At 47.0% G+C, this 21669-nt stretch overlaps 1 protein-coding gene across 1 annotated transcript in view; it reads right to left on the reverse strand.

Annotated features, from left to right (window-relative positions):
- Window positions 1-1836: 1836 nt before the first annotated feature.
- LOC135262551 (MAP7 domain-containing protein 1-like) overlaps window positions 1837-21669 on the reverse strand; it is a 37132-nt gene continuing 17299 nt past the window's right edge. Inside the window, exons 7-21 of the mRNA XM_064349564.1 lie at window positions 21024-21131; window positions 20027-20122; window positions 19061-19162; window positions 17879-18004; window positions 14980-15077; window positions 13070-13221; window positions 11667-11905; window positions 10287-10422; window positions 8880-9060; window positions 8233-8337; window positions 8085-8138; window positions 7444-7501; window positions 7181-7364; window positions 6480-6733; window positions 1837-4607 (exon numbers count right to left, since the gene is read on the reverse strand). Of these exons, the coding sequence (XP_064205634.1) occupies window positions 4600-4607; window positions 6480-6733; window positions 7181-7364; window positions 7444-7501; window positions 8085-8138; window positions 8233-8337; window positions 8880-9060; window positions 10287-10422; window positions 11667-11905; window positions 13070-13221; window positions 14980-15077; window positions 17879-18004; window positions 19061-19162; window positions 20027-20122; window positions 21024-21131 (1901 nt within the window). The 3' untranslated portion in view covers window positions 1837-4599. The remainder of the gene's footprint in view (window positions 4608-6479; window positions 6734-7180; window positions 7365-7443; window positions 7502-8084; window positions 8139-8232; window positions 8338-8879; window positions 9061-10286; window positions 10423-11666; window positions 11906-13069; window positions 13222-14979; window positions 15078-17878; window positions 18005-19060; window positions 19163-20026; window positions 20123-21023; window positions 21132-21669) is intronic.

Consider the following 21669-nt stretch of genomic DNA (forward strand, 5'->3'; position numbering starts at 1 on the left):
CACTTCAGCATAAGCAGCAACTACATTAGAGAATTTCAAGTCTTGGACAGGGCGTTTTCACTGTGAATCACACACAAATTTACTCAACGTGGCCACATCAGTAAACAAGACGTCACCATCACAATCGTCGCCACTCGATAACGGATTTATCCGCTGAAGTCACACGCCAGCGAAGCAGGTGAGGAAAAGACGTCACAACCTAAGAACGACCTAGAAAGAAACCTGAACAGCTCCTTTAAACACTTCAGTACACATACCAGCTACACCACCGGAATTTGGCCACAGTCTGACAGACTTGCTTCCCCATTCCCTTACAATTTTTAGAACATTCTTGATTCAGTCTCAAAACCAACTCTTAAAGAAAAAGTGGCTTCTCTTCATTGGAAAACTGAGCTCAAAGGAAGTGAATTTTAATCCTCCATCGTATGCATAATTAAAACATGCTAAATTATTTTCAAATGTAAATGTGTTTTTAAATACGTCCTAAAAACACATCTGCTCTATATTTTTCTTGGCGGAAATCATTTGTGGCACCAGCGATACTGTGCTATACCAGAATGATTAGCGTTAATCTAAAATACCAGATCATAATTCCTTGCTTTCATATTCCCTTTTCCTGGAATGACATACTTCAGATAAACATTTCTGATGAAATATAATTCTAATGAATAATTCTAATGGCGGCAAATGACTTTCACAACCTGAAAAAATGCAAGAAGCAGTCAGCTGCCCAGAAGCTCAAAGGTGAATTGGCTGCAAAAGCAGTGTGTATGTAGGGCAATGCTCAGTATTGAGTTTCTCATTTTCCCCATGCTGTGCCCCTAATGTCAATGTAACATTGCAGACCTTTGTCCAGGTATAATTTAACAGCTCTGCCTCGGTGCATACCACTGTTGCAGTGTTTTTAATGTCTATGTCAGATGTACTTTTAATACAATTTACAGCCAATTGAGTGTCACCACATGTGAAGGCAATCTGTGCTCACCACAGCATCTCCCCCATTCTACTTACTGCAGGCAGCACTATCCTCTGGGATATATGCTGCAGAAAATCTCTTTCCTGAAAATGAAAAAAGAAGTAACCTCTGGCACAGACTATCGACTTGAAATACTGCAAACATCAAATATTTAGCATTGTGTCCATTCCAAACCGAATATGTACAATGCATCACAGGTAATGCAAACATACGTTTACGTACGCTTTCAACAATGTAACTGCACAAGGATCGCACATAGCATTAGCATGTATGGCTTCCATTCCCACCAGCTTTGCGTCTTCACATCAAGTACTTCACTTACAGCATCTTTCTGTCCACACCAAGGTGAAGCCTGATCAATTTTCAGATTTCCTTAACCACAAAATAGAGTGCCTCATGGTGAAATTCAAAACCTTCTACCTCAACATTTAATGTCCTTCTTCATGTGCTGCAGTGCACCATAGAGGGTTAAAATAGTTAACTTTTTCTTGTCCAATCATCTGAAACAGTAACCCCTGAAAGAAGTTCTTCTTATATCAATGTTCTGTAGGTACTGTACAGTAGTTTTAATATGGTGAGTAACGTCAAAAATAGGTGATGCACTCTTCCCAGTTTGTCCTTACAAGCAGAAACATTTCATGTAGAGTCAGTCACATCTGCTAAGCATATTTTGTTGGCCTAGCACAAGAGGTTTCCTTTCTGTAGTGCCTACGCTAAAAAAACTGGTTTGAGAGCGTTACCAGAATATTTTCTGCAGCAGAGTGTTTTCAATATAACATGCTACTAAAGAAAAACCATCCTAAAACATGTTCCAATGTGAGTCTAAGCACAATTAGTGCGCGCTTTACTTATTTCTTTAAAAAAAATGCAGACTAGATCTTAAGTCACAGTCCTTGGTACACAGCAGAACAGAGTGGAATCTAACATTACAAAGATTATTTCCAGAATGTTCCGTAACCATTCACACAATAAAGGTACATGTACACTGATGTTCTGTTCTGTACTCTATAGGAGGTTTAGAACACAATGGCCATAGCCGGAACTCCTGACATCCATCCCCATAATAGGACAACAGGGTCTCTCTCTCACCCTCTTTGTTCATGTTAGCTATAAGATGCTAACGTGGTAACCATTCCCTTTCTTATGTAACCAAAAGTCACTGGCCACAGGCAGTCGCCACAACCAAGGGTGGTGTACTGTACATAAAAAGAATGCACTTCCCTTCTCACCCTGGCCCTTAACCATGTAAACAGAAGGAGAAGGTCCAAGTAGTATGGTGGCCATGGATAACCATGCTCACAAAATGAAAGCTGAAAGTGATTTTGTGAAAGAAACCCTCGGCATAGAGAATGGTGAATCAATGGTTTGAGTGAGATACAGGACTAAGCAGGGGTAAAGTGTTTGAAGTTATGGAGCGTGCTAGAATTATACAGTAACAATGACAACCAACTCCCCAGCTATACCGCTATACCTCTCCTCCCACATAGGGCTTCATGGCCTAATACTGATTATATACAAAATAAAAATACTTAAATATGCCAACATATATTTTAAAATAAAAATATAAAAAAATGGAGAGCCAAATTATATTACATTGAAAAAAATTAATGAAATGGTATGCCACAGACAAAAGGAACTATATTCAAATCCATTTGAGTTAGTGCAGAAATATTGAAATGCCAACATACAAAAAAAAAGTTGTTTTCATATAAAATGTTTGTATAACATTTTAGACACACTTAATTTTGACACTTAGTAGTGTGGTATATGGCTAATGTGAACTATGCCCCCTACAGATCACCTTAACAACCTCTTTTTTTTGGCTCTTTGAATTTCGAAAAAGTGATAAACTGTGCACATTTTAACATTCACCCATTACAGTATGTGTTATTATGGTTAGTATTAGGTTATAGATATTTCTCATTCATGCAGATATTACCAGCTGATAGGTTTTAGTTTTTTTTCCAGGGAGCATTCAAATTGAAACATGGCATTACACTGTCATGAATAAATAAAAAAAGCCTTAACACACCATAATAAAGATCAATGGCTGTAAAACAAGTTCCAAGAACAGGAACATAAAATAACAAAAAAATTTCACCAAACAAAAGCACATACTTTAACTGGGTTGTTTCCTCTTTTATATTCCTAAATCCTTCAGTTTTCAGTTACATGAAAACCAAAGGCAAAAAGTAAAAGTACTACGATAGAGGAGTGTTTTTCGGTGAGTTAGTCACAGCTGTGGCTGCAGAGCTCCCCCTGCTGTCTACTGATATGGAGAGACTGGAGGATTCTCACCTGCTACTCACTACCGGCAGTTAAGCAGGATAGAGCGCGTCAGGGAGAAGGAAACAGGCAACAGACCGTTTTCTCTGCAAGGGTGCAGTACTCATATTCTACATTTCTTTAAATTTATTTTTTTTTTTACAAATTTGCTACCTAACTCAGGGCTATACATCCGATTCCCACCCCAATCTGGAATGTCCAATTGTCTACAACTGCAGCCGTGTTCCACGCACACACCACCCTGCTGTTTCCTGAGAGCCGGGACATGCCTGGTTCCCCTCCGAGACGCGTGCTGTCCAACGGCTGCTTCCTTTCAGAGCGCAGCTAAACCTGCGCAGAGTGGCATCAGAGGAGGACTCCCATGCAGCTCTGACAGGCGTCCACTCCAGCAGCGATAAAGCATCGATCCCTCTCTCGGCACCGGCACGGTCCAGATTCAACCTGAGGCTCAACCATGCACTGCAGTGTGGCGCCTTAACCGACTCAGCCACCCAGCAGCCCCGGAACCTGAACTTCTTACCACATGGGTAACTCATCACTACAAAACCCAAGTGTCTGAATAAAAAAGGCAAAAAATACAAGGGGATAACCTCAGGACCTGTATAGTGAAGGCGAGGCACCCATTTTAGAATGGCCCCCGGACAGCTCGTCTGTGCGTTTGAGAGTGAGGGCAATGGCTATATCGGGCCATTTGCACTTTTACGCCTCCCTCCATTCTTTGACTGAAGAGTGAAGTGGAAGCCAGCAGCAGCCTCTGTAACAGATGCCACCTTCCTGTCATAAACTGACATTTCAGTTCATAAATATCATCTACACAGCTGTCTTCAAGACACTGCGCGTGCACACACAGCTGCTCAAGGCTGACGCACGACCACGCCCTCCTTCACAAACACAGCCTGCATCTGTCTGTCAGTCAGTCTGTCAGTCTGTCAGTCTCTCCTACAGAACACACAGAGGGAGCAGTGAACAGCAGGGTAGGAGCCATGTGAATAAATTACAGTATGCACCCCCATGATATATACATACATACCACAACAACAACATAAAAAACACAACACTCGGTTCATTTTCAGACACGACCGTGGGGAAACCCAAGAGTAAGCAAGCACGTCGAAGGAATATACCGTTTTCCCTGAAGCGTTTCTTTTTTCTTTAAGCTTGTTTTTAAATTATTCTCTGAGGTGCAAAGTTAGCAATCCGAAATACTCTACTCCATTCCAGCTAAGCTCCGCCCGAGCTCTGTGCTGAGGCGAAGCGTCTTTGGGATGGGGGGGGGTTGGGGGGGCGGGGGACCCCCTGGAGTGCAGTGATCACAGTCCTTCTGTAGGTCCGCAGCATCACATCTCTGAGAGGGCAGAGCACAGCACAGAACAACCACAAGGTTCATTCCATTTCACTCTCACAGCCAGGCTGAAATATTTCATTTTGCCACAAATATATTTGGTAAGAGTTTGAATATATAGCTATATAACTATACCTTGAATGTATAAATATGCCTCATTTAGTTAGGGGTTTTAATAATTTAACGAGGAAACGTCACATCACCCTGATGCAGACAGTAAGAAATTAGAGGAAGCAGAATTACTTGGTATTAGATCAGTAATAAATGGTATTACGTCCCTCCGCCTCAGGTGGGGGCGCTGGCTGTTCGGACACATGCGTGTGTCTTGTTACAGTTAAGTGAGAGCACCTGTGGCGGTGCCCTTTTAAGAAGCCTGGAGTCGGCTTCTCAGGAGATGGGGGCTTGTTCGCCTCACCTCTCGACCGGGTCTTGATTTTATCTTGTGTTTTGCAGCTATTTTAGTATCTCTTATGGGTAGTTGAATAAAGTTATTGGTTATTTTGGGAGGCCTTGGTTTTGGCTTCGTTGTGTTTGCGGGGGCTTGAAAGCAACCGTAACATAAATGGGGGCTCGTCCGGGATATTACCCTTTGGGAGTTTTAAACTCGGTTCTTAGCCCGGTTAGCTTAGCCGCCGGGCGGGTCCAAGGGACTTGTCACTTCTTTGTTTTTGGTGGTTAATATGAGTGGGGGTACGCTTCGGGCCACTGAGGTCGACTTGTCAAGTGGTCTGCTGACAGTGCTCACGAGTTTAGCGTTCAAAGTCGCCCCGAGCGCAGAAAACCACTGAAGACTAGTTTGAGTTAGAATTTTTTTTCTGTTTGGTTAGGTAGGATCGGGAAAGCCCACAATAGAGTTAAATGGTAGCGCCACTGATTGGTTTAATCACTCTGGATTTGTATCAGCTGTTTCGTCCAGCTGGGCCAATTGAGCTGGGAAAAGGAGAGTCGTTTGACTTGCATGGTTTTTTTTGATAGCGCTGTTCAGTTTGATAACTGTGAGTAACATGGACGCCTAAACATTTAGGCTACGTAAAGCTTTTGTTAGTCTCTTGTTATCGCTGCTTCGTGATAATTGTCTGTCAGCTGATCCTCCTGCACGGTGTTTTGCTTAGTGTTCGGTCACGTTTGACTGGTTTAGCCCAGACGGTCTTTCGATTTCCGAACTTCGCGTCTATTGCTTTCTCGTTCCGTATTGTGGAGTACACTATCGTACATTTGTCGGTTTCCGAATATTAAGTCTCTGACCTTGTCCGTTTCGTGTTAGCCTGGTAGTGCTTCGGCCCTAGACAATTATATTGCGGAACCCTCCGATAAACTGCTCGAGCCTCGAGATGTAATGTTCAGTTTGCTCGAGTGTCTGTGTACTTGCACATAGTCCCTTGCTTTTACTGAACATCCTTTCACTACCAGTATTTAATTGAATTGCCATCTATGCTATGGCTGAGTCTGGATGCGAGTAATTACTATTTGAATTCAGTCAGCTAGATGTGGTATCTGGATGTGCATCAATTGTATGGCTGGCAAGTGAAAAAGTTCCTGCGGCGTCGCATGCGTGCGGTGCGCGTAGAGTTCCTGACATTATCAGATGCTTTCTTAAAAGTTAATGGACTGCACATGAAACTGACTGAAGATTCGACATACAGGCACTCCTGTCTTTTGTTTATAACTGAATACATTTTTTCAGTGCCAAAATAGTGTTTTTCTTCCTGCAGTGATTTTACAATAATACAGATCAGAGGAGTACGATACCTTGGATTGTGTTATTTCTGGTTAAGGCTAACCTCCTAAGGCTAAGGCTAACCGCACCGTGCCTGTATTTGGGCAGCGCTGTATGTGACTGAGGGCGTGGTGTGGCGCCCGTGGGCGCTAGCTCACCGGACAGGGCCTCGATGGGCTGGCCCGGGAGGAGAGCGCCCACCGCGCTGCCCTTGTCCTCGAACGCCGGCCTGGGTTTGTCGGGGCCCCCGTCGGCGCTGATGAGGGGCCCGGCCATGGGCCGCACGCCCAGCTCGATCAGCTCCTCCAGGCTCCAGGGCGCCGCCCTCCCGTTGAGGCCCGGCAGCAGCCCCATCCTGGAGCCCTCGTTCAGGAACTCCGAACCCTCCACCAGCAACGCTTTGGGCGTGGGGCTGTGCAGAACAGACAGACGGACGGAAAGAAGCAGACGGAGGGTTAAAGGTCAGGCGATGATGCGATACGCGGTCATTTCTAAGCCTATCAAAGCTGTGGTCTCTCCTTTTGGTACTACAGGGTTTCAGAGGGTATTTTCTTAACTGGGGGTCATAACACCTGAAGCCCTTTAACAACTGGGCCAGAACGCGACTTGAATCCCAATCCAATTAAACTGTTTAAGATCACTTTCAACAGTCCACAAATCTCCACAGGCCACCACATTGACCAATTAATATTTTACACTTAATGCCAATTCATATTTAATACTTAAATATTAAAGCACCATTGGTCAAATATTCCCATGCACTCCACAGCCCATACAGTTTGAAATGCTGGGGGAGGGGAAATGCTGCCTGCACAAACTCCCCATTCAGAGGGGAAGAATGTGCACCTGCCATGCTTACCTGACAGACTCTGAGTCCCTCTCACACAAGATGCTTCTGTTTTCCTTGTTGTCCATCTCCAACTTCCCGTACATGCTCCCCCCCTGCTCTGCCATTGGCCCTTCTCCTGGCAGGCTCCACCCCTCTGCCTCAAACTCCGCCTCTCCATTGGCACAGTCATCCTCCTCCTTGGTCTCCTCCTCTTCTTCACAGAGAGGTTATAGTTTAATACAGAGTCTAAAGAGTGATGTCAGAGGGCTACTTCCACACACAAAGATGGCTACCTTTGGCTTCGCTGTCCTCTTCCTCGTTTTCATCAAGCATGCCTTTCTCATCATCTCTCTGGAACAGAAGAAGCACACGCTGAAAGCCAGGCCTCAGGTCCTCAATGGAGGGTCACCCACGATGTCAGAGGACTGCTTAATGTAAAACATTCTGCTCTGTGTCCTGTGGACCTGTGGCTGATTCGCCCTGTGTACTGCACCAGGACAAATCATATAAACGGCTCAACATTGTAGAGCAAAGAAAAGCAAAATCAAGGCCCAGTAACGGCTGAAAAGCAACTGAAATAAATGTGAATTTGGCCACTGGTAAGCAGCATCTAAAACACAAGAACACAGATGAATCAACAATGCAAGGGCATAAATGTTGTTTACAGATATGATCAGAAATCATTCTTCAAAAACATAGATTGATCAACATATTTGAATTCGACACTACATGAACGAACGCTAGAATTAGGATAGGGCAGAAAAGTGTGACTTGTGTGCACTTCGATAAAATTATAAATGGTGGGCAAATTCTCTGGCAGCCAACTATGGCATTGAATCTTAAACCCCCAGCGATGACTGCCTCCAGCATGACTGTTTAGATGGGACAGAACGGTGTTTTTAAGACAGCAGGAATGACGGAGACCGGCTTTTACCTTAAAATCGTTTTGGTCCGTTTTTCTCGTCCTCTTCATAATTTCTTCGATTCTCTGAAAAGGGACACGGAGGTGAGAAAGGACAGCCTGTGGTGTGGGAGAAATGTGCAGCAGACTGACAGTGCTGGCGCTAGCATTAGCCTCTTGCCTTCCGTCTCAGCATGCGCTCCTGCTGGTTCTGCTGCATGATCCTCTCTCTCTCCTGCCGCTGTTTCTCCGCCTCCTCCAGGGCCCGGGCCTCTGCCTCTTCGCGCTGCGAGGGATCGATCAAGCGGTCAGTCAATCAACCGGCCAATCGAAACTCAAGCAGTACAAATGATAAAGATTTCTTTTAATTATCATTATTATTTCGTCAATCAAATAGAACCCGATTCGTATTCTGTATGCAGAATCAATGAGTCAACAGAGTTTTGCTATGAATGTGACAGATAAAGATTATGTAAATGTACACAATGTACAGGTACTCAATGAACCTAAATTTTCAAAAATCAGCAGGAGAGAAACCACTGCAGTGAAACAAAACAGGAACTCCTTCTGCCAAAACCCACTGCACCAAGTACTATAACCCTATTTGAGCCGAAAATATAACCAAATGAAAACTTTTGCCACATTGATGGTGGGTGAGGCGAGTTCCTCCACATTACTGTTAGGCACTTTGACCATCTGGAAAAGTGCTATATAAATGCAATGTTTCACTCATTTCATATATTCATTCCTTCAAATCTGTTTTCTGGGCAAATAAGTGATTTCTTGGGAATAACAGCCTCCAGTGATTGGTGCAGTCACAGGACCCACCTCTTTCTGAAGCTCCACCTGCTTCTCCTGCTCCTCGATCTCCAGCCTCACTCGATCCTCTTCTGCCATGCGGGCCTGCTCCTCCTCCAGGATCTTCATCTCCTCCGCCCTCCTCTTCTCCTCCTCCGCCCGCCGCACCCTCTGCTCCTCCGCCAGGCGCTTCTCTTCCTCCTTCCTCAGCCTAAAAGGACAGACAATCGCTCGTGGCTCTTACTGTGTACCATAGCAAGTGGTGCTACTGTGTTGCATAGATTAGTGGTGCTAATTGGACAGACTTTTATATCACTATCCATTTTCAAAGCTCTCACTTGATGGCTCTCACTTAACACACTGCTTTGGCCTTATCTGGCTGTGCATGTTTAAATTATGTTTTGCCTTCACTGAATGTCCCCAAGGATATATCGTCTTGTTTGTGCTTTTGCCTCACTTGCCTGCTACCTCACAGTATAAGTCTTAGCTCTCAATATGAAACACCCTAAACAAAGAATTATATGTCAATCTTCCCCCCTCCCGCCTGTTGCCGCTCCCTCTCCCTTCCCCACTGCCACTCTCTCTCTCTCTCCTGCCACCCCCTCTCCCTGCTGTTGGTCCCTGTCCTCGCTGTCCTCCCACAGCCCCCCCCCCCTCAGCCGCACCTCTCCTCCTCCTCCCTCTGTACTCTCAGAAGCTCCCCTCTCTCTCCTGCTGCTCCCTGTCCCCGCTGTCCTCCCACATCCCCCCCTCAGCTGCACCTCTCCATCCTCCTCCCTCTGTACTCTCAGAGCTCCTCCTCTCCTTCTGCTCCCTGCCGCCGCGTCTCCACATCTGCCCTCGCCAGTTGCACCTCTCATCCTCCTCGCCTAGTACTGCGCACAGCTCCCCTCTACCACTGCTGGCCCCTTCCCCTGCTGTGCTGACTCACGGATCCGCCTCAGGCACCGTCTCAATCCCCTCCCTCTAGCTACTACTCACTGAAGCTCGGCTCTCCATCTACTGCTGGCTTACCTGTGCCAACATTGTCTTCACAGCCCCCTCAGATGCCCTCTCTCCTACCTCCCTCTGATAATCTCTATGAAAGTTGCTCTCTCTCTCTCTCCTGCTGCTCCCTGTCCCTGCTGTCCTCCCACAGCCCCCCCTCAGCCGCACCTCTCCTCCTCCTCCCTCTGTACTCTCAGCAGCTCCTCTCTCTCCTTCTGCTCCCTGTCCCTGCTGTCCTCCCACAGCCCCCCCTCAGCCGCACCTCTCCTCCTCCTCCTCTGTACTCTCAGCAGCTCCTCTCTCTCCTTCTGCTCCCTGTCCCCGCTGTCCTCCCACATCGCCCCCTCAGCTGCACCTCTCCTCCTCCTCCCTCTGTACTCTCAGAAGTTCCTCTCTCTCTCTCCTGCTGCTCCCTGTCCCTGCTGTCCTCCCACAGCCCCCCCGTCATACCTCTCCTCCTCCTCCCTCTGTACTCTCAGCAGCTCCTCTCTCTCCTTCTGCTCCCGGGCCAGACGCCGGTTCTCAGACAGCATCTTGGCGGCGGCCTCGGCCGACGTGGTGCCCGCGATGGCCTTGGCGCTGGAGTCTGCGGGGAGACGGAAGCAGGGCTGAGAGCTGCGCCACACGCACCAGCACCGGGGTGCGATACCGCGGGTCATTCCCGCTGCTGGCGCATGACGTCACGGGATACAGGCCAGAGTGCCGGGATTCAAACCAGAGTGCCGCGAGCCACCAGGCAGCGCCAACGCAAAACACTCACATGAAGCCAGGCTTGGTGGGCAGGCACATGCTAACAGTGGCTAGGGACTGGGAAATAAAATACTGTGCAAATATACAATTATGTATTTCACACACAACCAAACTAACAGAGATGCCCTCACTCTCTTACTCTTAAAGTTGAGCTTTTGATTTAAAAAATGGGAGGAGACACTAATGCATATAGAGAATAGGGATTGAGAATACCCTTTCTTTCAAATTTCATTAAAGTTTGTGAGTTGACTATTTATTCAATGTGCCTGAAACACTATATGCTATTACCAATTCACACAAAATATGAAGGGGCCTCAAATACTGTATAAGCAATGCATTGTTGAGAGAAATGCCTGCATTGTGTGCTTGGAGCACAGGGTGAAGGGTGCATTCTGTCTGTCTCTGCAGTCAGTGATGCGGGTCAGTGGATCTAGCACCGCCACCGTTCTGACTCACAGAAGGCTCTTTGTGTTCTCACTAATGGAGACAGGCTCCTACTCGTCTCTGCTCTAAAAGCAACGTCCTTCACAGCCAGAGCTGAGCACAAACACAATATGAACAACCTGTTGTGTCTGCCTACTTCCGGAAGAAGGGGAAGTTTTTGAAATCTGCTGCGAATATGCCAGCGTTGCAGTTCACTTATATTCCCAGCCGATGGCGCTGGGTGTAAAGCATTGGCATGAAGTGCAGCGGAAAGGCTTTTTGCTTGGCTTTTCTTTGTACTGAGCTTAATAACACTGGTTTCTGTTCCATCTCATTCTCTAAAACTACAAAGCTATTAACAGGATACTTTGCTTCCTTAAGTCAGGCCTCCACGCTGAAAGTTGGCCGAGGAGGAAAAGGTAAAAACCACAGTGTCCAATCTGTACGCAGCGCTCCTTCCTACAGGCATTCTCATGCTCCAGCTGAGGGCTAAACCGTTCTCAGAAGAACCTTCTTAATGCAGCTCAGGTGAAGGAGAGAGTTTAAAACTGAGCCTGTGAAAGAGAAGCGTTAATACTCTTAGCAGCGAAAAGCGCGTTAAGGGCCTGAGCGAGCGCTCGGCGATCGGCCTGAACACGCCACGCCCTGCTCGCTCACCGTCTTTGCTCTTGCCGTTCGGCGCGTTGCTGGGCGGGGGGGTCTCCGCGGGCTGGGGGGCCACGGGCTGCCCCGGGCTGGAGCTCTCCTTCGGTTTGGGGTCCCTCTTGCGCAGGGTGGGCGGGCCCGTGGGGGTGAGGGCCGGGCGCTGGATGGGCGGGGGCCTGGAGCTGGGCTGCGGGGACGGGGGCCTCTGTTTGGCCGAGCTGGGCGAGGGGGGGCGGTTACGTGCGTTCTGTCTGCGGGGCACAGCAGGGAAGAGAGATACCACGTGAAATTCAGGGGAACACACTTCTAGAAACACATAAAAACAGGGTAAAAATAAGTTTGTGGAATTTCAACAAAATGGATTCCTAGCATGAAATGTTATAAAGAAAAGCCTGGATTAATCTCTTTAGATTTAGCAAAATGAGACTATGGGGAGAATCGATTGAGATTTTTAACCCGTGTGTTGTCTTCTCGGGGTCAATGAGCCACCCTCACCTCACTCCCCGTGATAAAGCCTCTTCATTATATCATAAACCCTAAAATCTATTTTAATGTAGAAACAACCTGTCACTCAGCATTAAATTGGTGAATAACTGTTAAGTCTAGAAAGACTATTTCTTCAGGCCACACCACTCCTATTTACTACGAAACACACGTCATAATTGATTTGCTGTAATAGATGTGTTGGCGCTTTGATCAAGACATCTTATTTTATAAACTGCAGGGTTTAAAAAGACTCATAAGACAATCTTTGCACCCTGATGGTGTCCCGCTTTTATATAAATATATGCTTAATATATGCTCTTAATTTTGGGTTTTCACTGCTGTTAAACTCAGGATAGGGCGGGTTTTCTTCCTGGGGAAGTGAGATGGGGGTTAAAGAGCCTACAGGATTAAACAGAACCTCAATAGATCAAAGTGGAAAAGCCAGGTGGAATTTTGTCACAGTATGGAAGAGCTTGCCAGGTCATGCAGCAGATGCAGGGACCCCTCTGGGTATTCCAAGCAGTGCAGGATATTCTCATGTTAGTAGGTGAATGGTGAGCATAGATTGGCTGAATGCCTCTTCTGCTCATTATGTACTCCTATGCATCAAATCACACGTGTGAGACAGACACAGACTGAGAGCTGGCAGGGACATAAGGTCACGGGCAGACAGCCAAGGTTATTAGGCTACAGCTCTGCCCGTCTCTGATGCACACGATTACTGGTGACAAACCGGAAGGAAAAGCAGCCGTGTAAGCGAACGGGGCTGCTCGGGTCCGGTCTGGCACTGGCGCGTGGACATTCCACAGCCTGCCTCAGTCCTGGTGCCTTAACCCTCCAGAGGACCAGGAACACAGCAGAAACAGGCCTGAAGGACGGCCCAGCGGCGTGAAAGGCCCAGAGCGACGCGCGCGCGACCGGGGGCTTACTTGGCCGATGCGGGGGAGGAGGGTCTCCTGCCGGCGCTGGAGGGCGGGGCCCCGGGGGAGGGGGAGGGCGAGCGGCGGCGGCCCGGGCCGCTGGAGGGCGAGGACGGCCTCTTGCCCCCCGGGGAAGAGAAGCGCTTCTCCTTCTCGCTTTTCTGAGAGCCGAAAGGAGAGGGGGGGGAAAGAGCACGGCGTGCCGTCAGTTACCCATAAGCCACAGGCAGGAAAGGGCCGCGTACATTCAGACAAACCTGAAGACACACGCACACGTTGCACACCGTCCTATGATCTCTGCGTCTCTGCGCCTTGATAAACACACTGGTGCGGACGCATGATGTCACCAGAGACACACCGGAAAGGTCATGTGATACGCGGCATTAGATTTCGTAATGAAATGTCAGTCGCTGGGCTTGTTTTAGCTGGGATCCCGAGCACTTCAGACTGCTCCGAGCACCACGGGCCTTTTCTTAACCTCAGGAAGTGAGGGGCGGGGAGCGGTGGGCGCCCCTAATTATACTCATCTATTTTTGCAGCTTGTGCGCCGTGATGAATAAGGAGGACGCAGCACTGCAACCTCCTGAGGGAGCCCCAAAAAGAAGGGATTCTCTTCTCTTTCACCATCAGACCCAGCGCACTGCCAATACCCCACCATGACTGACTCTGCCACACTCACATCATCTCCTACACAACTTTCCTCAATGACTGAATGAATGAAGGCGGCATAATATTATATCTAGCGCAGTTCATCTTCTATTTTGACTAAACTGCTGCTTTTCTATCTTTCCTGTATGCTGCCCGTCTCAGTTGTTTTTTTAATTGTATTGACTGAGCTCATCAAGTACTTTTTTGTATGGCTTTAACTGTTTTCTCACACCTTTCTTTGTTCTCAATTTTCTCTATGCTAAGCACTTTGAGCTCAAACGCATGTTAAATCACAATATAAATATATAGCAATAAATATTTACATTAATATTATTAGCATACAATTATTACATTACAAAGCACAGCACCCAGAGTTTCTCTCCCCTTGTGGGAAGTAGGCCTAATTTCCTCTTTGTTACTGTGAATACTTCAGGGCCCTTCCCCTCCCAGTGAGGGAGGTTCCCCTCAGTGGCCATGTGCTCGGTGTCAGGGCGTGGTCGGCTCCGCTCTGCACTGTCTAACCCCGCTCCGGGCTCAGGCCATTGTGAGCCTTTGTCTCCGGTGCCAACAATGCCCTCCCTTCATGTCAACAGAAGGAGAGCGGGAACAGACGTGCTTCACAAGGACATTGTGATGGCGAGGAGCAGATACTGGAATAGCCTGTTCCCTTTATCGCCCGTTTGGAGGCCTTCTTCTGTTCGTATTCAAACCTGCGCTGCTGGTACCAGGCTCCAGATTCTCAATCGAAGATTGATTGCTCTAGTCTGATAGCCAAATAGAACCAGACTTACACATCCAGAAAGATCCTGTCGAATTTGCCTATTGTGAAAAACTGAATGATAATATCAAAACGGTATGCATGGTGGTCTATTTAGCCTGGATTAAGAGGGGCATTTGAAACTACTTTACATATTTCCTGCTCATAGATAAAGGCATTAAGAAACCTCTTTATGAAGCCTTTTCCATGAGCCTCATACCAGCAGTGCGGTAAGCTTCACCTGGCTGCCCTCTGGGCCTAATGGCAGCATAAAGAAGCGCACAGCTCAACTGGTCTGTTCCACCAGTCTAGAGTGATATCACACAGTATGCATACAAACCCTGTGGTACTGGCTCAGCTGAAAGGGCCTGAGCTTTATTTATTGGCCAGCCTCTGGACTCGAGCGTAACCACGACCGTAACGTTGACCGTAACCACGACCATAACGTTGACCGTAACCACGACCATAACGTTGACCGTAACCGTGACCGTAACCTCGACCCGTGACCGCTCACCTGCGCGTTTCTGGTGGCTCCGTCGGAACAGCCCTTCTGCCGGTCGATGCTGTGGCTCCGCAGGGGCCCCCGGGACAGGTGCAGGGGGCTGGCCGAAACTGAACGAGGACAGAGGCGAGACTCTGGTCAGAGACATGCGATTGGCGCGCGGCCAGCGGGAGGGGGCGGAGCAGCCCGGCGGGGACGGTGAAACGCGGGCAGGGTGGGGTGGAGGGGGGTGGAGGGGGAAGGGGTAAGGACGAGACACAATACAATACGGGCGCGTGTTAGAAAAGCAGACTGGCGAGCCATTTCACCAGACTGCAAAGCAAAAACAAAACAAAAAAGCAGCGGGGGCTGAGGAGTGACGGTTCGAGCAGAGATCACATGCTGCCGAGGCCTGGAGTGACACCCACGCTGCAAGGCTCAATAAACCTGAACATGGAGTCAGCATCCTCAGTGCTCTCTCTCTCTCTCTCGCTCTCTGTCGCTGTCTGTCTCTCACTGTATCTCTCAGTGCTCTCTCTCGCTGTCGCTGTCTGTCTCTCACTGTCTCTGTGCTCTCTCTCTCTGTCTTTCTCTTTGTCTCTGTCTCTGTGTCTCCCTCTCGCTGTCTCTCTCTCGCTGTCTTTCTCTTACACACGTGTGTGTGTGTGTGTGTTTGTAAGTCTACACCCAAACAATGCACTTAATCTTCTCAAATATCAATATATTTTGCACACAATAAAAGGCAGATTGAGGAATGTTCAAACATTGCTTTAATGGCGTTGTGTTGAGGCTGGAACAAGAATAATATAGTTCAAATCCTATCTGGCATGTTGTTGATTGAAGATTAAACATAAATATTTTCAGAGCGACACTACCTGGTTAAATCAAACCAAGACCTTTAATCTAACTACTGTCACTGTAGGAGAACGTAAGTGCACCCGTCCGATTTATGTGAGCTTGACTATAGCACTGGAAATACACGGGAGAGGGAGCGTATTTGCCCTGGAAAAGGTCAAATGCAAAACGCATGATTAATCTATGATTAAAAGCGAATTATTCTTCAACTAGTTCTACGAGTAGCTCACCGCTCAGCTTCTAGCAAATAAGATCTAGTGCAGCCAAAGGCAACACAGGTCTATTTTTTAAAATCTCTTTCCCTCTGTATTGTTGTGTAGCACTCATAAATGCAAACTGGGTAGAATTTCCAGAGTACAGAAAACCACAATTCTAATTTTATTTCATTTCCTCACATGATCACTGCTCCCATAAGCATTGTTGCAAACAGTAAACAGCATTTCATGTCCTAGCTTCAGAACTTGATTAAGAGTTCACTGGTGGGCTATTCCCACACTGTCTCCCATAGCATCACTGCATTTGCTACATACTGAATGAAGTGGATGATTATGACATTTTAGGGAACATAGAACATCTTCGAATTTGAAACCCTGACTACCTCCAGAGATAGTGGTGCTTAGGAAGATAGAACAAAGTAGGATAACACTAAGAATGTGGCACAAATGAAACAATAATAAGCACTGGTTTCACTTATTTCATGCTTAAAAACAAATGCTGCTTAAATTCTGTAAATTTGCTGTAATGTTACACATGTTGAGGAATTATATTCATATACACCTGATATTTTAAAAAGTTCTTTCTTTCAATGGCTATAAACAGCCCCTGAAAAGTACTTTTTGTTCCCACCGGGACAAAAGGCAGTGTTGGTTCTACTGCAGTTACTGCTGACGAATGCTTTCCAGAGGAAATGGGATGACTGGCAATATCTACTGCCAGCACCGACTCGGACACTAATTATTTCTGACTGTTTACTGAGCCATGAGAGATAAGCGTATAAATCAATCTGATCCATAAGCCCTTGCTGATACAGGATACTGGTGCTTACTCTTATGGTAACTTCCCAGAATTCATCTAAATAATGCATGTCAGTGGTTGTGATTCAGACAGCTGATTCAAACACACTGGTTATGTTAAATAATGTTAAATAATGTAGAAATTAAAAAAATCAGCTGACTATAATCGGGCCGCTGTGGCTAAGAATCTCAGGAAAAGCCTGTCGTCTCATTCCTAGCAGTAAACTCTACACAATCATGACATCAGGTCCAGTAGGAGTCGACTAAAACGCATCCTCTAGATAATGCATGTGCATTATGGAATATCTGGCACCCTAGCACACCAATTAACAAATTCACTTGGGACAACTTTTCACCAAAGCTTTTCACCAACTGACCTTCTGAAAGGCTTTTTTATTACAGGCTCTGCTCTGTTTTTTGCAGTAAACCTAAGTGAGAAGCTGTCACCCCACAGTGGGTGAGGACCCTGCACAGAGAGGGAAGCAGTCTTAGGGTTAATAGGGAGTCACACAGATAAGCCTCTGGTTATCTCCTCCTGTTGCTGCGCACCTGGGCTTGCAGGTAATCTGCTTAAGAGGAAAATCTCCCGGGAAACCCCGTGCATGTGCAGCACGATTCCTCGTGCACGTGCGCTTGCACACACGCACGTCGGGGACGGTCAGCGGCCCGGGAGCGCCCCGGCGCTCTGCGCTCAAGCGCAGCGACCGCTCTGGCCTCTACGGCTCGAACGACGGCAGCGAGAACCCGACCGCAAACAGGGGAGCCGCAGAAACCGCGGCGACCATCTGCGCGAGTGCGTCCGATGAGGCGGGACACCGCGCGCACGCAAGGCTGCGAAGTCTCGCGCTTCGCAGGAAGTCCGTGTGTGCAGCACCGAACCCGAACGAGAGCGTGCAAGCGCGCGCCTATGTGCGTCTGCTACAGTAAGCCATGCCATCGATCGCCGCGCAACACCAGCGCCGTGTGATGTCTCAGAAAAAGCAGTGTCCAGAGGGAGCAGACGCTAGGCTCCCACTGAGCTACGTCCTCTCACCACCTCCCTCCCTCTCTCTCTCTCTCTTTACCTGCGGGGTCTGATCCTCCCGCTGACAGGGCAGCGCTGCTCTTGCTCCTAGCTAGTGAGGCCTTGGTGGGCGTGAGCAGGCGACTGGGGGTGCCGTTTTCTGGGGGCGTGGCCGGGGGGCGGCGAGCTACGATGGCGGAATGCACACGAGAACCAAACACACAAAAGGAGAAAAAAAAAAGACACACACACACACACACACAAAAAGGGAGGGAGGGGGTGGAAAGAAGGACAAAAGAAGGAGTGGTGGCATGAGTTAAACCCGGCGGGAGAGACAATGGTGGTGTGAGTGAGACGGAGGAAGCGAGAGTGACCGAGCTAATCGGCAATCAAAACAGTGTCAGCAATCCACTTCCTGCAATCACGTGGCATAGAACGGCAGTGCTTGAAGACGACGCACCGTGAAATATTGATAAAAAATGAAAGACATGCGGAGTTAGAGGTACCGGGCACAAGGCACAAAGGTCAGAAGGAATACCAAGATTCACAGGCTGTTCAAGAGCACCTGTGGCAGTCCAGAGAGAGTGTTAAATAGTTAGCACAAGGGTTATATCACGCAGCGATGTGAATGGAGCTTGAAATTAATTTTTTTTTTAATTCTCCTTTAAAATAATTAATTCATTTAGCACATGGATTTTCGCAGAAGTATCTGGTTGCACATAGCACATACTCTTAAAATAACCAACCAGGTACTTTCCCTGGGATATAATTAAACCAGAGAATAACCAACCAGGTACTTTCCCTGGGATATAATTAAACCAGAGAATAGTGATAGGTACCCTTCACTGTTAGGCCTCAGAGATGGGTGTGCAGGAGGTAGCACAGCGTAACAGGCTACAAAAATGAGTAACTCAGAGAAGTGGACAACTGGCAGGTTCAGACACTGGACACTTGTGGCGGTCAGCTAAACCAGATGTCATGATTTAGGCACAAGATGCTTACAACATTTGGATGGGTCAAAACATTCACTGTGCCCATATATTAGCCGATCCATATGCCTTATAGATCGGTGAACCTGTGCAGGTAATTTCCTTGGAAACAACACAAGTTACTCCCAGTTACATGTCACAGTGAGGGTGAGTACAGTAAGTGCAGTCAGCCTGAGCAGTGGGCGGGGCTTGCAAGCTGTTTTAAAAGAGGCTTGAGCGACGCACATAGCATGTAAAATTTGTAGGCTAACCACCTTGCTCGTTCTTGATCCCTTTTCTTTCAATCTTGGGGGAGGGCAGTAGCCTGCCCCCCACCCCAGAAGAAAGGGAGGAGCTCCTCTTCTGTTGGGAGGGGCCTACAGACAGGACAGTGAGAGGTGAGCATTACTGCCCCTTCTGATGAGCATACTGTGTCACTTGCCATTCACTGTCTTATCTATGAAAATCCTCATGTACAACTCCAGAAGCAATCACCATCGTGTAAATGAGTTATAAATGAAATGCTGGGCAAGGGAAATCTACCTAATCCCTACAATTAACACTCAAGATTTCCATTAGTCTAACTGATATTATTAAGTGTACTATTGACAGGATAACATGAAAAATTCCCAGTAGTCCTGTAATTGAATAAGGGGATATTGTGACATTATAATCACATTAGGATGTAGTCCTCCATTAATGGAATACATCTGTCTAACTTCATTCTCAAAATAACTGAAATTCAAATATATTCAATCCAGTTTATTCCAGGTTGTTTGATATACTCCATGGTGACAGGTCTAAAGCTAGCTAAAGTGACAGAGAGCTGTGAATATTGCCACATATTAAAGGCTCCCATGGCAGTCACTATTCCTTCTGGGTCACTACATACATACACAATTGCATAAATCGCCATTTATATATTTCTAGCACCACATGTTATATTAGCCATTATGGTTCTATGCTGGGATTAAATTAAAATGCTTAACTGCTGAAAAACCCCACTGAAAAACATTCAGTTAATTTATACATCTAAGAGAGACTAAGCTGGGTATCTACACAGTCCATTTCAGTCAACGACTCGTGAGTACAAGCCAACAAGCACTTAAAGTAGCTTCACTGCAATCTCTAAAAAATTTCAGGAATTTTTATGGACCCCAAAACTGGCCCGTGGGGGATCTCAGTAAAAGTAAGAGGCGTGTGCTAAAAGAGAGAAATGATAGAAGAAACCACTCCTGCACCTGTCTGTTCCACCTGAGGCAGTTTATGGGAGTCCTTTGCAGGATGCGAAGTGTTGCTGTGCAACCGACTTAGAGAGGAACTCCTTTGCTTAGTGCCTGAGGAACAGAAACAGTTCACAGCCTGTAACACAGAAACATATAGGAAAACCCACCCGACCAACATAAACAGGAAAGGATCGCTGGAATAAACACAGCAGGAGATAAGTCTGTATCTTTCTATATCATCGCCCCTTCTTACTGCTCGAGGTAAAGAAGGGACGCTTTTAATCTGCTACACAATGAAATCACTTGCTCTCTAACCCCACACATTGTGAGAGTGTTTAAATTCTCGATAAAAAGGAAAGAGTCAAGACAACCTAACACTAACAAAAGGAAGCTGAGATGAAAAAACAATCATTAAGAAAAGCCTTGATCAGCAAGTGAGGCCAGCTACACAACAAAGAGAGGAAGAGTGTGTGCGAGTCCACTGGGGCACCTGTGCGGATGCACTGTGATTTTGGGGGAAAAGGCTTGCTCTCTCTCTCTCTCTCTCTTTTTAAAGCACTCGGTCTTATAACTTTGGAAAGTAAAATGCCAAAACTCTGTGCACAATCAAACTGAACAGAAAAGGAAAGTAAATCTCATTGGAACAGAAAACCAGGGTAATTAAGGCAGTGCGAGTACTGCAGAGAACAGTGTGATTCTGAGTCTCCTTTCTGGATCATTTGGAATGCACCGAGAGATTGCGGTGGTGCGCTTTTAAATCACGACATGCATGATTTCAACCGGTTCTTTAAAAACTGGCCTGTGGGGGGCGCTGCGTATCGAGGTTGAGTTACCAGCCTCCCACCGCCGCTCCGCAAGCGAATGCTTCGTGCTAAAGTTCCACCGTGAAACCTAGACGTGGGTGGGAAGAAGGAGTTGACGGACAGGGCAGGCGGTGCCTCTGTGGGTGGGACAGAGGAATAGGGGGCGGGTACACCTTTGTCAGGCAGGTGGCTGGAGGGGCGGGACTTACTTTTCTCAGGAGACTTTGCAATGGTGGCGGAGGAGGAGGACAAGCGCTTATTGACGACCGAGTCGCTCTGCTGTTTGAGGTTTGTTGCTGACGTAGAGCGCTTATCAGCTGGAGACATAGAGAGACAGAGGGAGCAGAGCCTTTAGGGCTGGACCAGGATCAGGGGCAGGACAGGAAGAGGGAAACTGTCTACCGCCACCTGCAACTCAGGCCCCGGCTACAGTCTACTACTCTACGCACCGCACAGCAACTAAAAATGCATACCGGGCAGAGATCTCGCCTAGTGGACAGTCGGATTACTTGTACCTTAAAATAACATGCATACAAGTTCATTTCTTTAATTTACCACACAGCAAAACATTCAGCATTAATTCAGTTCTTAACAGATAACAGTTGGTCCCACTCAGTAATGTGTTTTAACACTGGATATTTTCCTGTGTAGAACTGTACTGTTCTGGCTGAGGACTTAACAAATAAGGGTTGTTCAACCAACAACATTCCGTCACAATGAGAAATAAATGATTTAAGAATCTATGCCTATTCGTAGTAATGTATATACAAACTTTCAATAAAATGTCATTTAAAAAAAATGTAAGAGCATGTATGCATTAAACAATGTATTTTTGTATTGTTTTTATTTTATTTT

Source organism: Anguilla rostrata, chromosome 9 (genome assembly GCF_018555375.3).
Source record: "Anguilla rostrata isolate EN2019 chromosome 9, ASM1855537v3, whole genome shotgun sequence".
In the NCBI taxonomy this organism is placed as follows: domain Eukaryota; kingdom Metazoa; phylum Chordata; class Actinopteri; order Anguilliformes; family Anguillidae; genus Anguilla; species Anguilla rostrata.